The sequence below is a fragment of the Mustela putorius genome, unplaced genomic scaffold (genome assembly GCF_011764305.1).
Source record: "Mustela putorius furo isolate JIRA1106 unplaced genomic scaffold, ASM1176430v1.1 tig00000873_pilon_pilon_pilon, whole genome shotgun sequence".
Taxonomy (NCBI): Eukaryota; Metazoa; Chordata; class Mammalia; order Carnivora; family Mustelidae; genus Mustela; species Mustela putorius.
The window spans coordinates 4,712,479-4,732,005 of NW_025421504.1; the positions used below are offsets into that span (position 1 = coordinate 4,712,479).

The 19,527-nt window shown below is 57.4% G+C and overlaps 2 protein-coding genes across 4 annotated transcripts; both read left to right on the plus strand.

Annotated features, from left to right (window-relative positions):
• The first annotated feature begins 929 nt into the window (after positions 1-929).
• Positions 930-16,273, plus strand: ST6GALNAC2 (ST6 N-acetylgalactosaminide alpha-2,6-sialyltransferase 2). 3 transcript variants are annotated; one of them, XM_045085849.1, is made up of 10 exons: positions 934-1,412; positions 6,253-6,313; positions 8,505-8,679; positions 9,326-9,494; positions 9,874-10,012; positions 11,349-11,452; positions 13,166-13,291; positions 14,346-14,445; positions 15,456-15,630; positions 15,770-16,273. In XM_045085849.1, the coding sequence occupies exons 1-9, from the start codon at positions 1,288-1,290 to the stop codon at positions 15,621-15,623; spliced, it is 1,167 nt and encodes a 388-aa protein (XP_044941784.1). In that variant the 5' UTR covers positions 934-1,287; the 3' UTR covers positions 15,624-15,630; positions 15,770-16,273. The 3 variants fall into 3 exon arrangements, with proteins under 3 accessions (XP_044941786.1, XP_044941784.1, XP_044941785.1); XM_045085850.1 differs by having other exon boundaries at positions 935-1,412; positions 13,208-13,291; XM_045085851.1 differs by lacking the exons at positions 14,346-14,445; positions 15,456-15,630; positions 15,770-16,273 and adding an exon at positions 13,581-14,339 and having other exon boundaries at positions 930-1,412.
• LOC123393527 (extensin-like) lies at positions 11,483-13,166 on the plus strand. The gene has a single exon (XM_045085852.1). The coding sequence runs from the start codon at positions 12,296-12,298 to the stop codon at positions 13,163-13,165; it is 870 nt and encodes a 289-aa protein (XP_044941787.1). The 5' UTR covers positions 11,483-12,295; the 3' UTR covers position 13,166.
• Positions 16,274-19,527: the final 3,254 nt, after the last annotated feature.

A 19,527-nucleotide genomic window follows, 5' to 3' on the forward strand; every position in this document is an offset into this window, starting at 1 on the left:
CACAAAGATGGAAATGAAACACATGAAACCATTGATTCTGAGTCGTGCCTGTCAAGACGGTAGCAAGGCACAGCCCCATGTGCAGACAGTCTTGGAATGAAGGGAACAACCGTCCCCTTGTGAGTGCGCGCCCATGACCCTGACTTGGTCCCCATAAGAGGAGGTGAGAGAGTCGAGCCTGAATGACCCATGACCGCCCTGGGCGCCGGCTCCTGCTTCCCGGATTGCCTTGCAGAGGACGATACCTGTTGCATCGCCCAGACTTGCTCGCACAGGTGGAGAACAGGTGAGGGCAGAACGTTCCTGGAAGGGACAGGCGCCTCTCATCCTTGAAGTTCCAGACAGCTGGGGGCTGGGGGCTCTCCCAGGCTTTGGAAGGCGAAGCCCCTGGATACTGTCTGTCCGCGAATATACGGTCCCACCTGCCGCTCGCGCCCGTGGAGGGCTCTTCGTGAGCGCGGGCTGGGGCGGGTGCAGAGCTGCCCTGCCCTTCCAGGTGACGCCCCATCTGGTGACACCAGAGGCCCTGCGGGACCTTTCAGGCCGTCTCTCTGCTGCCGAGAGCTCCAGGCTGGCCCGGGTTTGGAAACGGAATGCAACGTGACTGAGGGTCCCGGCGGCCCGGGACGGCCACCCATCCTACGCCTGTGGGAGCCCTGCCTCCCTGTCCCTTCCACCGCCGACCCAGGGTCGGCTCCTCCATCCTCCCCGGCCCGTCCTTTCTCCCGCACTTCTGGACGGGGCCCAGGTGCCAGGGCCGGACCGACAGGTCCCGACGGTCCCTCCGAGGGGGAGCGCCCCCGCCGCGGCTTGCCCCGCGTCAGGCGTCCGGAAGCCGCGGGCGCAGGCCGGGAGCCAGCAGTGCGCGGCCCACCCGGCAGGTGGCGGCGTCTCCCCGCGCCCCGCCCCGCTCGCCAGCCCCCCGGCCCGCGCGCGCCTGCCCTTGACCGCGGCGGGACAACGCCCGGGCCAAACCCCGGCTCGCGCAGGTGCCCGCAGCCCAAGTGCCGGGGAACGAGGACAGCGCCGGAGGGGCGCGAGCGGCTCCGCGAGCGGGTGGGGGAGGGGGCGACACGCCCGCCCCCGGGACCCGCCAACGCACCCCCCCGAGGGTGCGGCGAGCCCGGGCAGGAGGAGAGCTGCTGGGCGGGGAGGCGCCGCGGGGGCTGGAGGAGGGCAGGGCCGGTGGGGCTGGGCGGCCGCCTCCGGGAGGCCGGCCCGGCCCGCCCGGGCCTCTCCCTTCGGCCCGGGACGGCGGCGGACGGGGCGCCCGCAGGCCGGGGCTGCATGGGGCTCCCGCGCAGCCAGCTCCTCTGGCTGCTGCTCCTGCTCGCGGCTGCCTGCTCGGGGATCCTCTTCACTCTGTACTCCTCGGCAGTGGGGCCGTACCCGGGGCCCCGGTCCGGAGCCAGGTAGGGGCTGCGGCGCCGTCCGACCAGGGGGGTGTGGGGGGTGGCGCGGGGGACGCACGGGACGCCCAGCCCGGGCCCCTCAGTCCGCCCGCCGCGTCGGCCTCCCTGGGGTGGCTAGCGGCGGGGACTCGGGCCGCGGCCCTTTGTCCCCAAAGCCTCCACCCGGGCCCCACAGCCTCTGCCGGGGCCCGAGGGGAATCTCGCCCCTTTGCGCACTGGCTACTCGCTCCGCGGAGCCTCGAGGGTGGGAATCACCCTCCGGCCGTGATTCCAAACACTTTGTCCAGATCTGGCAGGGTCGTCGGGGTCGGACAAAACAGCCTCGTTTTTGTCAAGAACCGTCCCTCGCTAATGTCACATTTCTCTGATTCTACTTTTGGGGGAGGGACCCAAGACTCCCAGTTCCGTCCGCGCCCTCCCCGCGCCGGGTCGCCGCTCTGACCCGCGCGCCGTTCGCTCCGTTTATTTTGATAAAGCGCCGTCTGCGCGCGCTCCGGCGAAGCGGCGGCCTCCCCCCGGGACCGCGGCCGATCCCGGGCTCCGTCCAAGCCCCCCCCCCCCCAACACCCGCCTCCCGGCTCCCCTCCCTCCTGCTCGCCCAGCGCACACCTGCCTTGCATGTGTGCCGAGCGAGGACGAAGCTCCGAGCCTGCGTCGGTAGGTGATGGTGCCAGGTACTGAGGAAGCCCCGGAAGAATTTGGTTTTCCGTCCGGGAGGCGAATCGAGCTGAGCAGGAGTCTGGATTTGGGGGACCGCCAGGGCCCCCCACAGGCTCGCCCACCCGCGAGGCCGGGCTCTGCCTTCCGAGCGCCTCCCAACCTGCGCGCTCCTCACCAAACCGACGGGATGAAAGGCAAGTTAGTTGTTAGTTCTCAGGAAACGCGGTCCGGAGGCATCTAAAGTTGCAAAACAGCACGAGAACACCTGCAAGTCCTTAGGAACCCAGTGGCTCTACAACAGAGCGGTTCTGGCCGCGGGGACCTGGAGCCACTACACCTGAGCGTAGTCAGGAGTTGCAGCAGGCGAGGGCCTGGAAGGTGGAAGGTGTGGTTTAAGAAAGAATCCTTTGTGAATTTTACGTGAAGTTTTAAAACACATTTCAACATCCTTTGAAAATATCTAATAAACTTCAAATATGAGGGTGTGGGACATCCACTGTGCCTCCACGGAAGTTTTGAAAGGTCTTTCATCTTTTAAAAAGCTCATACCAGCCAAGAATGTGTCCGTTTTCTTGCTGTTCCCCTAAGGTTTGCGATTTGGCTGAGCCCCAGGGGCTGGCCAGGAGGGCCCCGCTGTAGGGGGTGCGTGGGTGGGGGGCGGCTGGGTCTGGAGCAGCGGGGAGCAGGCTGGGTGTCCCACCCGCTGGGGCCCTGGGGTGGGAAAGCAGATGGCCTGGCCACCTGGAGAGCTTGGGAAGGGACTGGGGTGCCTTGGGGCCTGGTCTTTCCGCACTTGCGGGCCTGTCATTGCAGGCTGGACAGGGGAAGCCAGCCCCGGGAATTCACCTGTGGCAGAAGAATCTGGGTCAGGAGTTTCCAGGCATTAGGATATCTAGACTTGTCTTAAAAAAAAAAAAAAAAAAAGAGGGGTGCCCGGGTGGCTCAGTTGTTAAGCTTCTGCCTTTGGATCAGGTCATGATCCCAAGGTCTTGGGATGGAGCCCTGTATCAGGCTCCCTGCTTCGCTGGAAGCCTGCTTCTCCCACTCCCCTTGGCTTGTGTTCCCTCTCTCACTGTGTCTTTCTCTGTCAAATAAATAGGTAAACTCTTTTTTTTTCTCCTTAAATATTTTATTTATTTATTTGACACAGAGAGAGAGAAAGTATAAGCAGTGGGAGGCGCAGAGGGAGAGAGAGAAGAGGACTCCCCGCGGAGCAGAGAGCCCGACCTGGGGCTCGATCCCAGGACCCTGAGATCACAACCCAAGCCGAAGGCAGACACCCAACCAAAAGAGCCACCCAGGCACCCCAATAAATAAAATCTTTAAAACATAATAGCAATTTTGGGGACACCTGGGTGGCTTAGCCTGGTTAAGCCTCTACCTTCAGCTCAGGTCATGATCTCAGGATCCTGGGATCGAGCCCCGCATCGGGCTCTCTGCTCAGCTGGGAGCCTGCTTCCCTCCCCCCTCTCTCTGCCTGCCGCTCTGCCTGCTTGTGATCTCTGTGTGTGTGTGTGTGTGTGTGTGTGTGTGTGTGAAATAAATAAATAAATAAATAAATAAGAGGGAAAAAAGTAATTTTTAAGAAAATCCTTTTTAAGGGTGGGATGGTGGTGGTAAGGATAGATATAGGTCCCGCCCGCGGTTATCTGACAGTGTCTGTTGTCCTTTATTTTGTAAAAGAAAGGACATCCAGGGGCCTAGAATTCCTAAGAGTAGATCCAAATTGAGTAGACTTTGTTTTATGGGAAATGCACCGCAGGGCTACCTCCTTATATGCAGTTTGGCTTTTCCTCTGTGTCAGTCACTCACCCCCAATCAGGTCTGGAAGCAGATCGGCCTCCCCCACCCCCACCCCCGCCCCCACAGGCAGGTCAGTAGGAGCCTGAACTAACGGTAAGTCACAGTGCGGCCATCACTCCCCCCCCCCTCCGATTTTGTCATCTCCCACAGGGGCAAGAAGGGTGATATTCACAGAGTCAGATATTGACAGAGACCACATTCACGTTCTATTGTTATGATCGTCCTATTTTATCAATTGTTGTTTTTCTCTTACTGTGCCTCATTTATAAAGTTAACTTTAGCGTTCCTTTGCATGTAGAGGAAAAAACAGAGCGAGCGCAGAGTTCCGTACTGTCCACGGTCCAGCCTCCACTGGGGGTCTTGGAGCTTACCCCCAGGGTAGGGGAGGACTACTGTACAAGGTCCTTAGTTCTCCTCAGGCCAGTGAAACCTGCGGGAGGACCATAGGGGAGCTGGCTCCCTTCTCCACTTCTTCTGGGCTCATCTAGAAGGTGTGTCTAGAAGCCCTTGAATTCCTAAGAAGGTGGGCTGGGAGAAGTCACTGAGCACCGAGGGGGGTTCTGGAGATAAGCAGGCCTCCCCGAGACTGGGGTGTTCAGGGCAGCAAAACAGAACTAGGAGGGGGGCTCCCCAGCCCCTCACCCACAACTCTATCCCTCTGGTCTCCAAGCTGCCCTGGCCAGCAGCTCCCTCCTCTGGTTCTCAAGCCCAGCTCCCATGAGAATCACCTGGCGAGGAGGCCTAGACCAGTCAGATCAGAACTGCAGGGGTGAGGCCCCGGGCGCAGGTGTCTTTCAGATGCTCCGGGGGAACCTCCCCTGAGGCTGTGTCCTGGGGTCCGGGTTCCTCTTGAGAGGCTGTTCTGTGGTACTGAGGAGAGGAGCCACAGGGTGGGGGGGCAGGTGGCCATCTGAGGGGGAAAGGGACAGATGGGGCAAGGGAGCATCCCCGCCCCTCCCCCTCTGCCCCGGGGGGTTCACCTGAAAAGTGAGGCAGGTCCCGGGCTCCCTTGTGGCCCAGCTGGCTCAGCAGGTCAGAAGCAAGGAACAAGAGGCCTCTGTTTCCTTGCCAACAGCCTGGTGATCCAAAGCCCTCCCCACCTGCTTCCCTGTGGCTGTGGGGGCCGGGGCAGAGAGGAGTCCAGGAGAAGCCCGACACCCGTTTGAGTAGACAAAGGCCCCTATTCCTTCCACGCTCTTTGCCGTGTCCCCCAATGCAGGGGTCGTCTGGGAGGTGGGAGTAGGGGCGGAGCAGTAACACGGGCCCCTTCCCTCCCTCCGGAAGGGACACAGTCGTAGAGGTTGTCCTAACAAGGTACTTCGCCTTCCTCCTTGAGGTAACAATAGCTACCATTTAGAGGACACTTGTCGTGTGAGATAATATCGTGTCTCTGTGTGAACCCTTCCAACAACTGGAAATGTGATATATTTTTTTAATTTTTATTTATTTATTTGACCGAGAGAGACACAGAAAGAGAGAGGGAACACAAGTGGGGGTGGGAGAGAGAGAAGCAGGCTTTCCGCCGAGCAGGGAGCCCAATGTGGGGCTTGATCTCAGGACCCCAGGATCATGACCTGAGCCAAAGGCAGACACCTAACGATTGAGCCACCCAGGCACCCTGGAGATGTGATACAATTAATAATGATAATGAATTACTTGATTATATCTGCTGCCCAGATATAGACACCAAGGCTTCTAGAAGTAACTTCCCTAGACCATGGGGTATAAACCTAGGGAGTGAGCCTTCAGACATGTGTCTTCTGTGGGGAGCCACAGGGAGGGCAGGAGCCAGGATGACCGACCCCAAGGGGAAGGGGGACCATGTCATCTGAGACCGACCGTCTGTCTCTGGGGACTTGGCAGGGAGCTTCCTCAGATGGCGGAAGGGGTCTGGCAAGCTCGCCTAGTGTATTTCATCCTTGAACCAGATCTCACAATTCTGTAAACTCTACATTTTTGCCACTTGCCATGGGATTTCTTGGATTTCTGGGTTTAGAGAGCTGAGCAAAATATACTAATGTGACAATATATATTTTTTAAAAGATTGTATTTATTTGACAGAGAGAGAGACCAAGTAGGGGGAGCAGCAGGCAGAGGGAGAAGGAGACAGACCCCGATGTGGGGCTCGATCCCAGGACCCTGGGACCATGACCTGAGCCGAAGGCAGATGCTTAACCAAGGAGCCACCCAGGAGCCCCTAATGTGACAATATTTTTGTTCCTAAAGTGGGAGACATAGGCCCAAATCAGAGCACGGCAAGATCAAAGGCATGCCATCTTTGACTCTGACAGGCTTTACCAGCCCCCGGAGCTAAGAATCAGACAGAAGGTTCCGAGGGACAGGTCTGAGCCCTGCTTTACTTCTGCTTCTCCCCCAGGAATGCCACATCATCTCGAGCATTCTTTGGACACAAGGCATCAAACGCTGGACCGAGAAAGGTACAATGGCCGACTGTCCTGGCAGTTTCGAGCATCTTCCAGTTAGCGGGGTGGTGGGGACAAAGAGAGCAAGTGAGAACGTTCTGGTGAGACTGCTGGGGGGAGCTCTCCGGGCCCCATAAACAGGAAGCTTCGAGCTGAGTGGCCAGCCAGACCTGGCCGCCAGGGTTCCCTGTACCCCAGGAGCAGAGAAGGGGCGTAGCCAGGAGAAGAGCTCTTGGGAAGCCTTATAATTTATCTTTAAAAGACCTGTGAATTTGATATTCTACTCAAAATGCCCTTTTTTTGAGATTTTATTTTTAAGTACTCTTTGCACTCACCGCGGGGCTTGAACTCAGGACCCTGGGATCAAGAGTCACGTGTTCTACAGACTGAGCCAGCCAGGCACCTTCTTACTATAAAATACCTTCTTGCTATGGAGTTCACACAATTTTTAAACGGCTCTCCATGGAGTAGACGAGCAAACTTTGGAAAGATGCTCCATCCTTGCCCACGGGGTTGAGAACCTTCTGGGCCCTGCTCTATCATGAATCGTGTTGCCTCGTGCAAAAGCCCCACAGCACCCCTCTCATGTAGCTTTTATAGATGGACACAGTGAGGCAGAGAGGTCAGGTCCTGGCTCATTCAGGTTTAAGAGTTGTGCCCAAGACACCAACCTGGGACTTGTTAGGGTGGCCTTAGGGGAGAAAAGGTTTCACTGTGCGTGGAACATAGCGACAGCTGAGCTGTACAGAGATGGAGCAAGTAGCCCTGGGCAGGTGAGGGGGGTCCCCATCTTGAGAACAGAGGCAGGGTGGACCCTTGGCGCGCAAGGCCAAAGAGAAGCCTCAAGCATCTTATGGGAGCTTTAAGTTTCCTAAAGCCCTGTGCACCTTGAGCTGCTTGATGCGAACATATCTGAACCAGGTTTAAAAAAAAAAAGGATTCCGGGTGGCTTTTGGATACACATAACAAGGCAAAAACATAGAATAAAATGAAGAAATGGCAGTATAAAGGTAGGAGAATCAAACAATGTCATGTAGATAACTGCATAGAAAATGGGCCACAAGGTGTAAGGGATAGGCCATAGATCTGGCCCTGAGCTTCCTGGTGGCCACAGGGAAGAGGAAATTTGCCATTGTGTCCATGAGCTAATAGCAAGCCAGCTGCCCAGTTGAAGCACAGCCTTTCCCAATACAAAGACTGAGGAGTTTTCTCCTGGCCTCTCTTAAAGAAGGCCCTGGAAAACACCCCAGAGATGAACTGAACGGTAGTGAAATTAGTAGTCAGTTCTGTTAGAATGTCTGCTTTGAAAATGTGAATTTGTTCCAGCAAGACTGGTATCATAGGAAACAATTTGAGCATAACACAAACTTTGTGTTTGCCTCTGGGTGACTGTCATTGCAAACGCAAAGAGTAAATGCAGAGACCCACGCCCAACCCGAGGGAGCCACGAGGAACATGCAAGGTGCGCACACATGTGCCCGTCAGATAAGCACTTCAGGGTTCTAACCCTCTTCCCACTGCTCCCCAGTGACTCCCGACTCCCATCTTTCTGACGTCCACTCGCACAAGCAAACGTCAAGTCTCCTCCAAGGCCAAGGGCCACGTGTTTAGTAGAGCGTGGCAGATCTTAACCACGGGGTGAGTGAGCCTGGGCCTCCAGCTTTGTTAGCAGAACTTACCGTATAGCTCTTTCCTGCCCTGGTCAAACCACCGGCCTAGCAAAGAGCCCCCTTCAGTGGGAAGGGGAGCCCCAGCCAGGCCGAGGCAGTGAGGGATTCAGACATTAGGGGCTACAGGCAGGTGAGGATGGCAAGAGCTAGGACTTGGGTCCAGACTGACGGATTCCAAAGCCCAGGCTGGAATTCCTCCCTCAAAGGTCTTACACATTTGGTGGAAAGGTGCCCCACAGTTTCCCTAGGTGTGAACTGAAGGAGCAGGAGGCCAGAGCCATCAGGCCCTGGATAGTGTGGCATCCAGGAGAGACAGAGAGAGGGCTGGGCTTGGGTAAATCCAGAAAGCTGACCCCCACCACGCTGCTATGCCGCAAGCCAGCTCAGCAGGCAGGTTTGGTGGACCAAGTCCGGAGGGGAAGAGCAGATCTTCCCCCCCAACCATCCTGCAGGGGTCTGCAGCTCCCATAGGAAGGTTCCCACCGGCCACAGCCCCCAACTAATGGAGCTTGGCCCTCTTGCCTCCTGCCCCACAGAGCGCGCACTGCCAACACCCACTTTATCAGGCCATCCAGAAGCACCCCCGCTTCCGCACCCTGTTCGATCTCTCCATTCCAGTGCTGCTCTCGGGGGCCCTCTTCACTCAGGAGCTCTGGGACAGGCTGAGCCAGCATAAAGCCCCCTATGGCTGGCAGGGGCTCTCCCGCCAAGGTAACCGGAAGCGGCTGCTTCTTGCCCAGCCCTCTGACCCCAGAGAATCCCTTCCTCCTGCTTTGGGCCCACGTGCCGACCCTGCCTTCACAGCACCTTATGGGGACCCCCACCCCACCCCACCCCGCCCCTTTGCTCCCAAAGAGGTCTCCGGGCTCGGACCCTCCCCCCCTGCTGTGTGACACCTGCTATACTCGCCAGCACCAGGGGTCAGGGAGGGTTTGATGTGCAACTCCTGGGACCAGTGTCCAAAGGTGGTCAAGAACAGCCCAACCGTGGTTCCCGCAGTGGGAAACCGCCCATAGACCCCGCCCCCACGCTCACTCTGTCCCCCAAGCCCCGCGAGCCTCAGATTATTTTACTGTGGAACATTCAGTCTTGAGAGGACTAGTGATTCAAGTTCTTGAGGTGACTGAGGGTGCAGCCGAACCCCCCCCTTCAGCCTGACACTGCGCTCAACGCGCCCCTCCCCCACCACCCTCCTGCCTTGGTTAGGGCTGTCAGGCCTCTGGCAGGTGGCGTGCCAGAAACAGTCTCTCGGGACAGCCCCGACCCATGGGACAGCGCGCGCGCACACACACACACACACACACACACACACACCCACCCACCCACCATGGCACCCTGCCCTGTCTGGCACCCACAGCCATCAACTCCACCCTGAGCCTCCTGAATGGCTCCGAGAGCTCCAGGCTATACGCCGCCTCCGGGAAGCCGCCCTCCAAGTGCATTCGCTGTGCGGTGGTGGGGAACGGAGGCATTCTGAATGGCTCCCGCCAGGGGCTGAACATCGACGCCCATGACTACGTGTTCAGGTATAGGGTACAGGAGGTGGGGAGGAGCGGGAAACGGAGCTAGTCCCCACCGGCCCCTGGGGGAGCATCCTCTGGGAGGGCCACGGGCAGGGGCAGCCCTGGAATGGGCAGGCGGGCCCGGACAAAGGCATACAGAGAGACAGACCCTGAAGGTGGAGTGTGGGTGCCTCGAGCAGGTTGGGGGGGAGCCGCCAGGGCCAGATGTGCCCATTTCCTTGAGGTCTGGAGGAATGGGGATGGGCTGGATGGGACGGGCCACCAGCGCTGGTGCCTCCCTGGGCAAGGGACATGGTCTGCCCAGAGGCCTGGGGACGGGTGCGGAAGTACAGCACAGCATGGTGTGACCATCGGGAGGCTGATGGGCCTCTGTCTGGACCAGACTCAATGGTGCTGTGATCAAAGGCTTCGAGAAGGATGTGGGCACCAAGACCTCCTTCTACGGTTTCACCGTGAACACAATGAAGAACTCCCTCATCTCCTACCGGCATTTCGGCTTCACCTCCGTGCCACAAGGCCAGGTGAGGCTTCCGATGGGCCTGCCACTGTCAGGGACGGTCAGTGCCAGAGTTCCCAGAGCGCCCTCTGTGTGGCGAACCAAGTGGCCCCAGTCCAGCAGGCAGAGAGCTTGTGCCGGGATGCTGGGTGCCTGCAATGGGGCCGCTGAAATAGTCAGCTGCCGGGACGCCTGGGGGCTCAGTGGGTTAAGCGGCTGCCTTGGGCTCAGGTCATGATCCCAGCGTCCTGGGATCGAGTCCCGCATCGGGCTCCTTGCTCGGCAGGGAGCCTGCTTCTCCCTCTGCCTCTGCCTGCCTCTCTGTCTGCCTGTGCTCACTCGCTCTCTCTCCCTCTGTCTCTGACAAATAAATTAAAAATATATATATATATATTTATGAAATAGTCAGCTGCCGCCAGGCCCCCCTGAGCTCCTGAGCACTAGGGCTTGTCTCCCATTTCCCTGAGTGGCCTTCCTGACCCCACAGCAGCCTGTGAGGGAGGCTGAGGTTCAAAGGCCCCGGGGCTGTGTGCCCAGCCAGGGAGCAGGGGAGCCGGAACCCGAGGCCGCCTACCGCCTCCAGCTTCTTGATACTGTTCCCAGCTGCGGGAACACCGCTCTTGCTTTCAGGAGCCGTCTGGGTGTCACATAAAGGGGGGAGATTCCAGGGCCTTGTGGTGCTAGATAGGACTGGGCTGAGTTTCTAGAAGCTTCCTCCTCTAAGCAGGAAGTTCAGGAGTGTCCTAGCCACAGCAGGACCTCTCCTAGCTCTTGACAAAACAAGAAAGAGCACATTTCTGGCCACACTACCTGCCTGAGTTACCACGGTGTTAACATCACCCCAGACTTAGTGTAGCTTTAAACAACATACATTTATTATCTCACAGTTTCAGGGGGTCGGGAATTTGGGAACAGCTCAGCAGGGTGGTCTTAGCTCAGGATCTGGGTGTTTGCCAGGATCCGCAGGGGCTACGGGCACTTGAAGGCTTGACGGAGGCCACAGTCAAGGTGGCACCTCTCAAGGCCACTAAAGTGTCCTCAAGATCGTGGCAGTTCGCTTCAAGGAAGCTGCAGTGCCTTTTACGGCCTCGTCCCCAAGGTCACACACCAGCCCTTCGGCTTTGTTCTATCCATTAGTCACTCAAGGGGATGGCAAGGAAGCTGCGCCTCTTGCAGCATGCCCGAAGATTTGCGAGCACGTACTGAAACCAGGAGAGGGAGACCAGTGAGGGGGGGTTCCAGGCAGAGAGCAGAAGTTCTCCCATCAGGACGGGTGGCAGAACCCGGTGGCAGGCTGAGCAGGACACGGTCCTGTTCGGGGGGCTGCAGGGACTGGGTCAGTGTCTCTGTCGCCCCGACAGGACCTGCACTACATCTTCATCCCCTCTGACATCCGGGACTATGTGATGCTGAGATCGGCCATTCTGGGTGTGGATGTCCCCGAGGGCCCTGATAAAGGGGACAGGTGAGTGGCCAAGCTGGTGTGGGATGTGGCACTGCTGGACCCACTGTCAGGGTGGGAAGGTGGGTGAGGACAGCAAGAAAATCCCCAATTCAACAGACACCTGGGGAATTGTGCTCTTTTCCCTCCCCCAGAGGAGCCCAGGTAGCCCTCCCGGTCCCCAGGAGCCCACCTGAGGCGGTAGGCTGTAGCCCCGAAGGGTTGCTGTCCCCTAACACACACAGCCCCCCGCAGCCGGCAGCACGGGCCGTGCCTGTCCGCTCCTGACTGCTGGCCAGCTGAGCACAGTGTCTGGAAGCGAAGTGGGGCTGGGGGGGCTGGCATCCACGCCACTCGTCCCGGTGGGCATCCTCCCAGGACTGTGCCCAGGAAGTGGAGAGCAGATGACAAGGGCCCAGGGACCGCGAGGAGAACAAAGGGCACTCTGACTTTTCTCCCGCACCTTCCTGGGCAGCAGGCCGGTGTCCAGCTCCTTTGAACCCTGTCCTGGCCTCAGCCGGACCTTCCCCCCGTGGCGCTGAGACACTTTCTCGTCCCAGAGTCAAGTCCTTAGGTACCCCTGCCACCTCTGTGGCCACAAAGACCAGCCTTCCTCTGCCAGTGCTCCGGGACCAGGCCACCCACCCCCGAAAGAGCAGATTCTGAGGTCCTTAGGGATTAAGCCCTCAAAGGCCAGGCCCGCTTACTCTGGCCCACCTGCAACCCTCCGCCCCATGACGAGCCAACAATCACTCCTGACGCGGCCTCTGGTCATGAGGGTGGGCTTTGTGACACGGGGAGGACTGGGCCCTTGGGGGGGCTGGCTCAGAGACATCGATCGGGTGGTCGTAAGCCTCCCCAACACCAATGAGCTCCCCCTCCCATACCCCCAATCCGTCCCCTACCCAGTCCCCCTCCCAGTCCCGGTCCAACCACGTGGTCCCGTCCAACCAGCAGGCCAACTCCAGCTCTGCTGCCGCAGCCCCCTCCCCGTCCCCCACCCGGGGCTCTTCCTCCCGGCCCCCCTCTCACCCTGTCACCCCCACTGCCTCACAGCCCTCCTCCCGGGCTTCGTCCCTAACCCCCAGCCCTCATATCCAACATGTGCCCCGAGGGTCTTCCCAAAACCCCACGCCCCCCACCTCCAAATCTCCTTCCCAGTCTGGCTTGAAATCCCTCTCCCGAAACTCTTCGCAGACTCCTCCCGTGCCCATCCCGCGGTCCCCTTCCCGCAGCCCCGCCACCTCAGCCTCCTACATCGGGCCCATTCGGGGCGTCCCCTCCTACATCGCCCCCTACGTGCCCCGCTTCCTGAAGGAACCCCCCTTCTTCCAGCCCCCCACCGCACCCCTGCCCCAGAACCAGTGCTTCCCCTGCTCCTTCCCCTGCCCGGCCCGGGAGCCCCCTCCTCTGCCGGACTCTCTCTACTTCCCCCTGCTCCCGCCGCCTCCCCACCACCCCCGGGTCAACTGCTCCTTCCCGACCCCTCCGTCCCTGTTCACGCCGCCCTCCTCGCTCACCTACACGCCGCCCACCGAGGTTCTGGTGAGCGGGAAGCCGCACGTGGTGCCCACGGTGCTGCCGGCCACCTTCTACACGCCCTTCTCCCGCTACTACGCCCAGCCCCGCCCATACCGCACGCACCGCCGCAGGCCCAGCGCCTTTCCCCTCGCCCCGCTCCCCAGCCTGCCCTACGACGGCCCGGGCCGCTCTGTCCACTTCTTTCGTGGGTCCTAGGCCTCAGACCTACTTCGGACCCACTTCTTTCGTGGGTCCTAGGCCTCAGACCTACTTCGGACCGGAAGCCTCTGCCAGGAAATTCAAGCTACTACATCCAGACTTCATCAGCTACCTGAGAGAGAGGTAGGTGTTGGGGGGGGGGGGTGTACGCAGAGAACAGCTCCCCCTCCCATCCCCCTGCACACCAACCCGTCACTGCAGGCTGTACGCCCCAGACAGGAACCCACAGGGACGGCCAACCTGTTCTGGGCCCAAACGCGGGCATTCCAAGGCGACCACAGGGAGGAACCCGGGAATAACAGCCTGCTCTCACCCCTCCTTCCCGCCCTCAGTCCCTCTCTCCTACCAGCGGTTCCAATGGTGGGGGGCGGTGTCACATGGCCCTCTCTGGAGCCGTTCTGGTTGTCACTAGGTAAGCGCCACTGGCGAGCAGAGACAGGGATACCGTACACAGAAGGCCCCTGCAACCAACCAAGAATTACTTGGACGTCCATAGCGCCATGACCGAGAAGCCCTGCTGTCGCCCCCTGCTGGCCCCCTCCAGAGCAGGTGGAGGGTGGCGGGTGTGGCTCTGGGTGGCCCGACTGGAGCCAGCTGGGCGCCATCCACAGAGGAAGAAACAGACTCTCCAGGAGGCCAGGTGGTTTTTCTGGCAAAGCGTAGATGTGAATCCGGGGTGGCCACCATGGTGTGGCCTCACTCGGATTCTGAGAGTGTGTGCACACTTCTCTCACCAGTGACTCCGGGCCCAGGCCCTGGGTGCTCTGCTCATGTGCCTCTTAAGGACTCCTCCTGGGCTGAAATCTGGGGAAAGAAACACAGGTTCCAGGCTAGATCAACAGGCCGCCCGTCCCCTAGCCACTGTGGTTACTTAGCCCAGGGGCAAAGGCAAGGTGTAGCGGAGAAGGGCAGTCAGGCTGGGTGCCCGCTTCTAGAGCGGGCCGAGGGAAGGGTTGTACCTGCGGTTCTGCCCAGGCCTGCGCCTCTTCTCACCTGATTCTGTTACCCAGACGATTGCGTTTGCTTTGTTTGGGTTTTTTCCTAAATGGGGAAGAGCCGGGAAGTTCTGAACGGTTCTCCAGCCAGTCGGAATGGGTCGCTGGAAAGCGTAGGGGCACAACCATCCACTGAGACCTACACCTCTTTCTTGAGTTTTGATGCCGCTTGTCCTCTCCAGGTTTTTGAAATCAAAGTTGATTAACACAAATTTTGGAGACCTATATATGCCTAGTACTGGGGCCCTCATGCTGCTGACGGCTTTGCACACCTGTGACCAGGTAAGAGGCCTTCTCTTTGAGGAGCCCACAGCAGCAGGGGGCAGGTGTGACCTGATAAGCCCTACAGGAGGCCTGTCACCCCCAGGGGGCCTGGGACTGGCCCTGCCCCTGCACCCTTGGGGAGGGAATTTGCCCCTATGGGGAAGGGATTCTCCAGCCACAGGAGCAAAAGCGGGTGTCTGGAAGGGGCGGGAGGGAGTGCCACTCCCCAGTTACCTCCGCGCGGGCTTGGCAGGGACCTTCCCAGGACAGGTGCTGGGCCTCACCTTCCTCCAGCAGCCGCCTGCCCGGGGACCTCTGTCCTTCACCCCTGTGGTATTTAAGGAGCATGTTATCAAACTGTTCTTATGAAAGCAAAATTGCAACAGGAGTGGATAAGGACATCCTTTTGGGAGAACATTCTAGAACTGAGCTGGGCAGCAGGTTTAGCCTTCCACACAGAGCTTTTGAAATCACTGCCTGAGACGTTCCCAGGGTCGCCCCCAAGAACCCAGCAGAGGTGGAGGAGCAGTTTTCAAAGGGCAGTGACCCCCACTAAGGCCAGCACAAGAGCCGGTGGCCAAGGGCCACCCCACGACACTGTCCCCTTCCTTTTCCCAGTTTTTTTTTTTTTTTTTTTAAAGCAGCAGTCCCCCGCCTGCGCTCCCCTTACAACAACTACTCCACCTCACACTTAACAATGGAGAGAGAGCATGGCTTTGATCATGAATCACAGATCTGACTTTGAAGCCCAGCCTGGCCACTCACTAGCTCGTGACTGAGGACGTGGCTGGTTACCCCCGAGCGCTGCCCCATTTGTGAGATGGGGAGAACCCCTGAGGTTCTCCCGAGGCCGAGAGAACATGTACAAGATCGCACAGCCTGCCGCTAGCGTGAGCTCCGACTACTGTTCGCCTGTGCTTTCCACACAGCATTAAGGAAGGGGGGGTGCCTTTCCCAATTCATGTCACTTCACAAATCTATCTGCACAGAGCTCAGTAAATGCTAATTCAGTGACTGTCCTTGTCCAGGTTAGTGCCTATGGATTCATCACAAGCAATTACTGGAAATTTTCAGACCACTATTTCGAGCGAATTAAGAAGCCACTCATCTTCTACGTGAACCACGACCTGTCCCTGGAAGCCACCCTGTGGAAGAAACTGCACAAGGCCGGCATCCTTCGACTGTACCAGCGCTGACCCTGAGGTACCCAAGCCCTTTGTTCTTGCAGAGCTGTGGACCCGTGGGCACCCTCCCTGGCCCCTCACGTGGCCTAGGTGGCCCCCAGTCTTTTCAGCCTCTGAGAAGGGCTCCAGCTCCCCTCCACCAACCCCTTCTTCTCTAGGGAGCACGAGAGCTGGACTTGACTGTTTCCAAAGCCTGTTCATTGCGGGACACCCCATCTTGTTCTTGGCTTCTCCAAGAAGACTCCGCTCGAGGTTGGAGACAGATATCCTGACCTTGGGCGAAGGGAGACGACCGCTCTGCTGGGTGTTTGAAAACTGAAGGAAATGTAATATGAGACTGTGACCCTCACCAGCGAAGGGCAAACACACTTCAGAGCAAAGGCTCTCAAAGCCAGCCGTTGGTAGAGAACTTGACAATGTGGGTGCGGCGACTTCAACATCTCCACTGACCAGGGTCAAGCAGCAGTGCAAGCTCGCACACTCGCCAGCCAGACCCTCCCACGACCATGTCCAGCCTCCCAGCAACTCCACGACGTCAGACTCTAAGACATGCCTACACCACCCGAGGACATGACCACTTTCCTTCTGCCCCATGATGAAGTGGGAGCGCAAAAGGCAGAATGTAACTTGAACTAGGTACTTGCATAAATGACAGGATGACCCTTGCGTCTTTTCTGTGTGTTGGGGACAGGGACAGGGTGGCACACCAGTGTTTAGCAGGCAGATCACTCAGAAAATTCAAGAACCATGGGCCAGTCCTGGTAATTTGACAGGGGTCGAGTGCACAAGAGGGCTGCCCACCTGTGGAAGTCCCACTGTATCCATTACCACTGGCCACTGAAGTGCAAGATCAGGTGAAGAACTCCCCACCTCACATCGCGGCTTCAGTAAATCCAGGCAGTTTTAGAGCACAGGGGCTTCATTTGGAAGGGTTAAGTCTCAACTAACCAAGTCACCTGCACATAGCCCTTAAGCCCTGGGATTTACTGGCCCTGTGACTAGTAGCTCCAGTCTGACCCGCTACACTGGCTACATCAAGAACCTTCCCAAGGTGGCACTGATCACCACTGGCTAATTCACCAAGGCCTGGGACCAGTCCTCTGGCTCTGTGGTTTTGGAAGGTAGATCCTATCAGCGTCTTACCAAGAGGGTAACTGTCAGCAAAATCAAAATTCTACATTAGAAATTCAAGTATGTGATCCAAGGTCTGGACTTTCACGACCGAGGCAGCTACTTGAAACTGCTTCCTACTTGAAGCAGCTTAGACGAGAGGGGAGTAGCAAGCGGGAGGCCACGGCCTCTCTTAAGCTTGGCAACATGGAAATGTCCCTTAGTCTCAAGGACAGCAGTGTCCTAAGTATGTTTCTCTGGATAGAATCACTGGTCCAGAAGAAAATGTCAAATGTGGGAAACACGGTATGGTCAGTCCGTTCCGCCATCTGACAGTGACCCTTACTATCAGTTGCTAGTGAAGAAATCCAGTTGCCCTAAGTCAGGATAGCCAGCGTCGCCCAAGTCAGGACTGAACTCCTTGTATCCAGGACATTTCACTTGTCCCTGTTCCGCTCACATCTGTAGCGATCAGAATCTTCGTCAATCCATTAGATTTGAGAAATGCTAAAGTTACACTGGTGGGTGGTAACCCATTAAGAGAAGCAGAAAATCAATTTAGTGGGAAACCTGTAAAACATCTGATTGCATCCTGTGGAAGTTGGGGGACCCTGGTGGCTCAGTCGGTTAAGTGTCCCACTCTTAGGGAGAGAAACTAGACTCCCGCTGGGCCTAGAGCCCCCCAATGAGCGTGGAGTCCGCTTGTGACTTTCCCTCCCTCTGCCCCTCTTAAAAAAAAACAGTACTCGGTGAAACCTTCATTTAAGAATGCGTTTGCTGAGTCACAGAATAAAATCCCTTTATGAGGTTCTCAAAATGAATCACATTTTTAAAAAACTTTTATTTATACTTCAAATCCTAAGCCCAAGATACGTTAACTTCACAAGAAATCTGCTCTGAGAAACCTCTTTCTAGGCCAAACACCTGCTTCCCCTCACACTCCCCAAAACACAGCACATACACGTCATTCTCTGTTCACAATCACCGCCTTCCTGCCAGTGCGCCGCTCACACCCAGATCAGCTCCATGTTCCTAGTTATGCCCTGATTTGACTAACCGCCAGGTATTTTTTGGGGTAAACTGTCAAATTATTTGGTTCCTTTTTGAAGAGAAAATCCAAAGACTCCTTCCAACTGTTCTCCCTCTGGGGCCTCGGTTTATGGGCATGAACAGTTCGCACAGACGCAGCGCGGCTCCATCTGGCGTCTCGGAGGAGAGAACCTGCAAGACCAAAGGAGAGTCGCGTGACGGGCCAGTCAAGTGCGGGCCTCAAAACTGAAAGCCAGATCTAGAGAAGGAAAGGCAATCGTCGCAGCACTCGTTCTAACCGAACGTCGGGCACAGACCGCTTCCGAGCAGGCTGCCCTCCCCAGCTGAGGCGCCAAGGGAGCAGGGCCAGGGGAGGGGAGAAACACCAAGAAGCAATGGAGACCGTCTCATTCAACCCTTTTCTGGAGGTAAAACTTTTCAAGTCAAACCTGAAGGTCTACAGGAGACCCACAGAGCAGTCAAATCTCTGGATCAACGATAATGCAAGCAGCTGACCTCCAGACTCCCTACCACGTCCTTTTACTGTTTTACTTACAGGCTGTAAACTGCTGGGGCCAGTCTTCAGGCTTATTAAATCCCACCCCAAATCTAGCTTCCTTGGTGACTGAACAATTATGTGACCTTAAATACAAAAAGCCCATACATACCTCCCAATTTCAACAACAAAGGCCATCTGCCCACTCCAAGCCTGGCATTTAAATGAGAACAAAGCCAGACAACCACCCTGCCCAGTACTTTTTGGTCACACGCCAGCCCACTCAGCCCTGGGCCATGCCAGGAGCAGCGCCATGCCCATTACGCTGTCCAGAAAGGATCCGAGATACCCCTAGGAGAGCTCCCTGGTAGTGTGAACGAAGCACCTGGAAATCAAATAGCTCTGCTGGCGCCACGGCAGCCCTTCTTTCCCGAATGTCACAATGTGGTGCCGAGGGAGGTCCCAGTCCTGCCACAGCTGGCAGACATCCGACATTCCCGTCAGTTTCAAAGAGTGCATTCATTTCCTTCAAATATGGGACAAGCACTCTTTGATTCCACAGTAAGAACATGACCCGAAACTGGGCTACTTGCCCGTGTCTGCCCCCTCTCAGAGCCTGTGCCCTGAGGACGACCACTGATCAAGGGCCCAGAGTGTGACAGGGCAGCCACACTACTGGTTTTCAAGTTGCAGAGCGATGACGCATGCCACCGGGGTCTCGGTGAGGTTAACAATTCCCTCTGGAGTCCATTCAGGCTGATTCCCGATGAAGCCTGAACCTTTAAGAGCAAGAGCCAAACCCCGATGCCTCAGAGTAGACGGTTTCCCCTCAGCCGAGATGTTCGGACAGGGATAACTAACCATCACAGGCTCGTGGGGCTTCCTAGGGACACGGAAAATGGAAACAGAGACGACAAGCAACTAGGGAGGGGTCCTCTCACTTACTTCAGGCAGAGAAGCTCCGTTCTGTTTCACACACTGCAGACATCCAGCCAAAGAAAGTAACCCATGTTAAAATCTCCCTGCCCCCAACACAATCCTAAACCCGGGGCAGGAGCGGCAAACAAACCTCCCACCCAAGTCTATTTGAAAGGGGTCTACTTACATACAAGTCTCCGCTTCGGGCCCAGGGAAGTGGACTCGGCCACCATCTGCCTCCGCAGGATCCTTTCCAGCCTTGGAAACCAAGGCTGGGACTGTACCTGGCAAAAGAAAAATCAAGATATACACAGGTTAATTCTCAAGCCGCTCACTTTCAAATCTGGCCTAAATTTCCCTTAA

Bases quoted from the DNA above. Each gene is read 5' to 3' on its own strand.
- ST6GALNAC2 (XM_045085849.1), top strand. From the start codon at position 1,288: ATGGGGCTCCCGCGCAGCCAGCTCCTCTGGCTGCTGCTCCTGCTCGCG. The intron at 1,413-6,252 runs GTAGGGGCTGCG...CTTCTCCCCCAG, and splicing joins GGGCCCCGGTCCGGAGCCAG to GAATGCCACATCATCTCGAG. The intron at 6,314-8,504 runs GTACAATGGCCG...CCTGCCCCACAG, and splicing joins CAAACGCTGGACCGAGAAAG to AGCGCGCACTGCCAACACCC.
- LOC123393527 (XM_045085852.1), top strand. From the start codon at position 12,296: ATGAGCTCCCCCTCCCATACCCCCAATCCGTCCCCTACCCAGTCCCCC.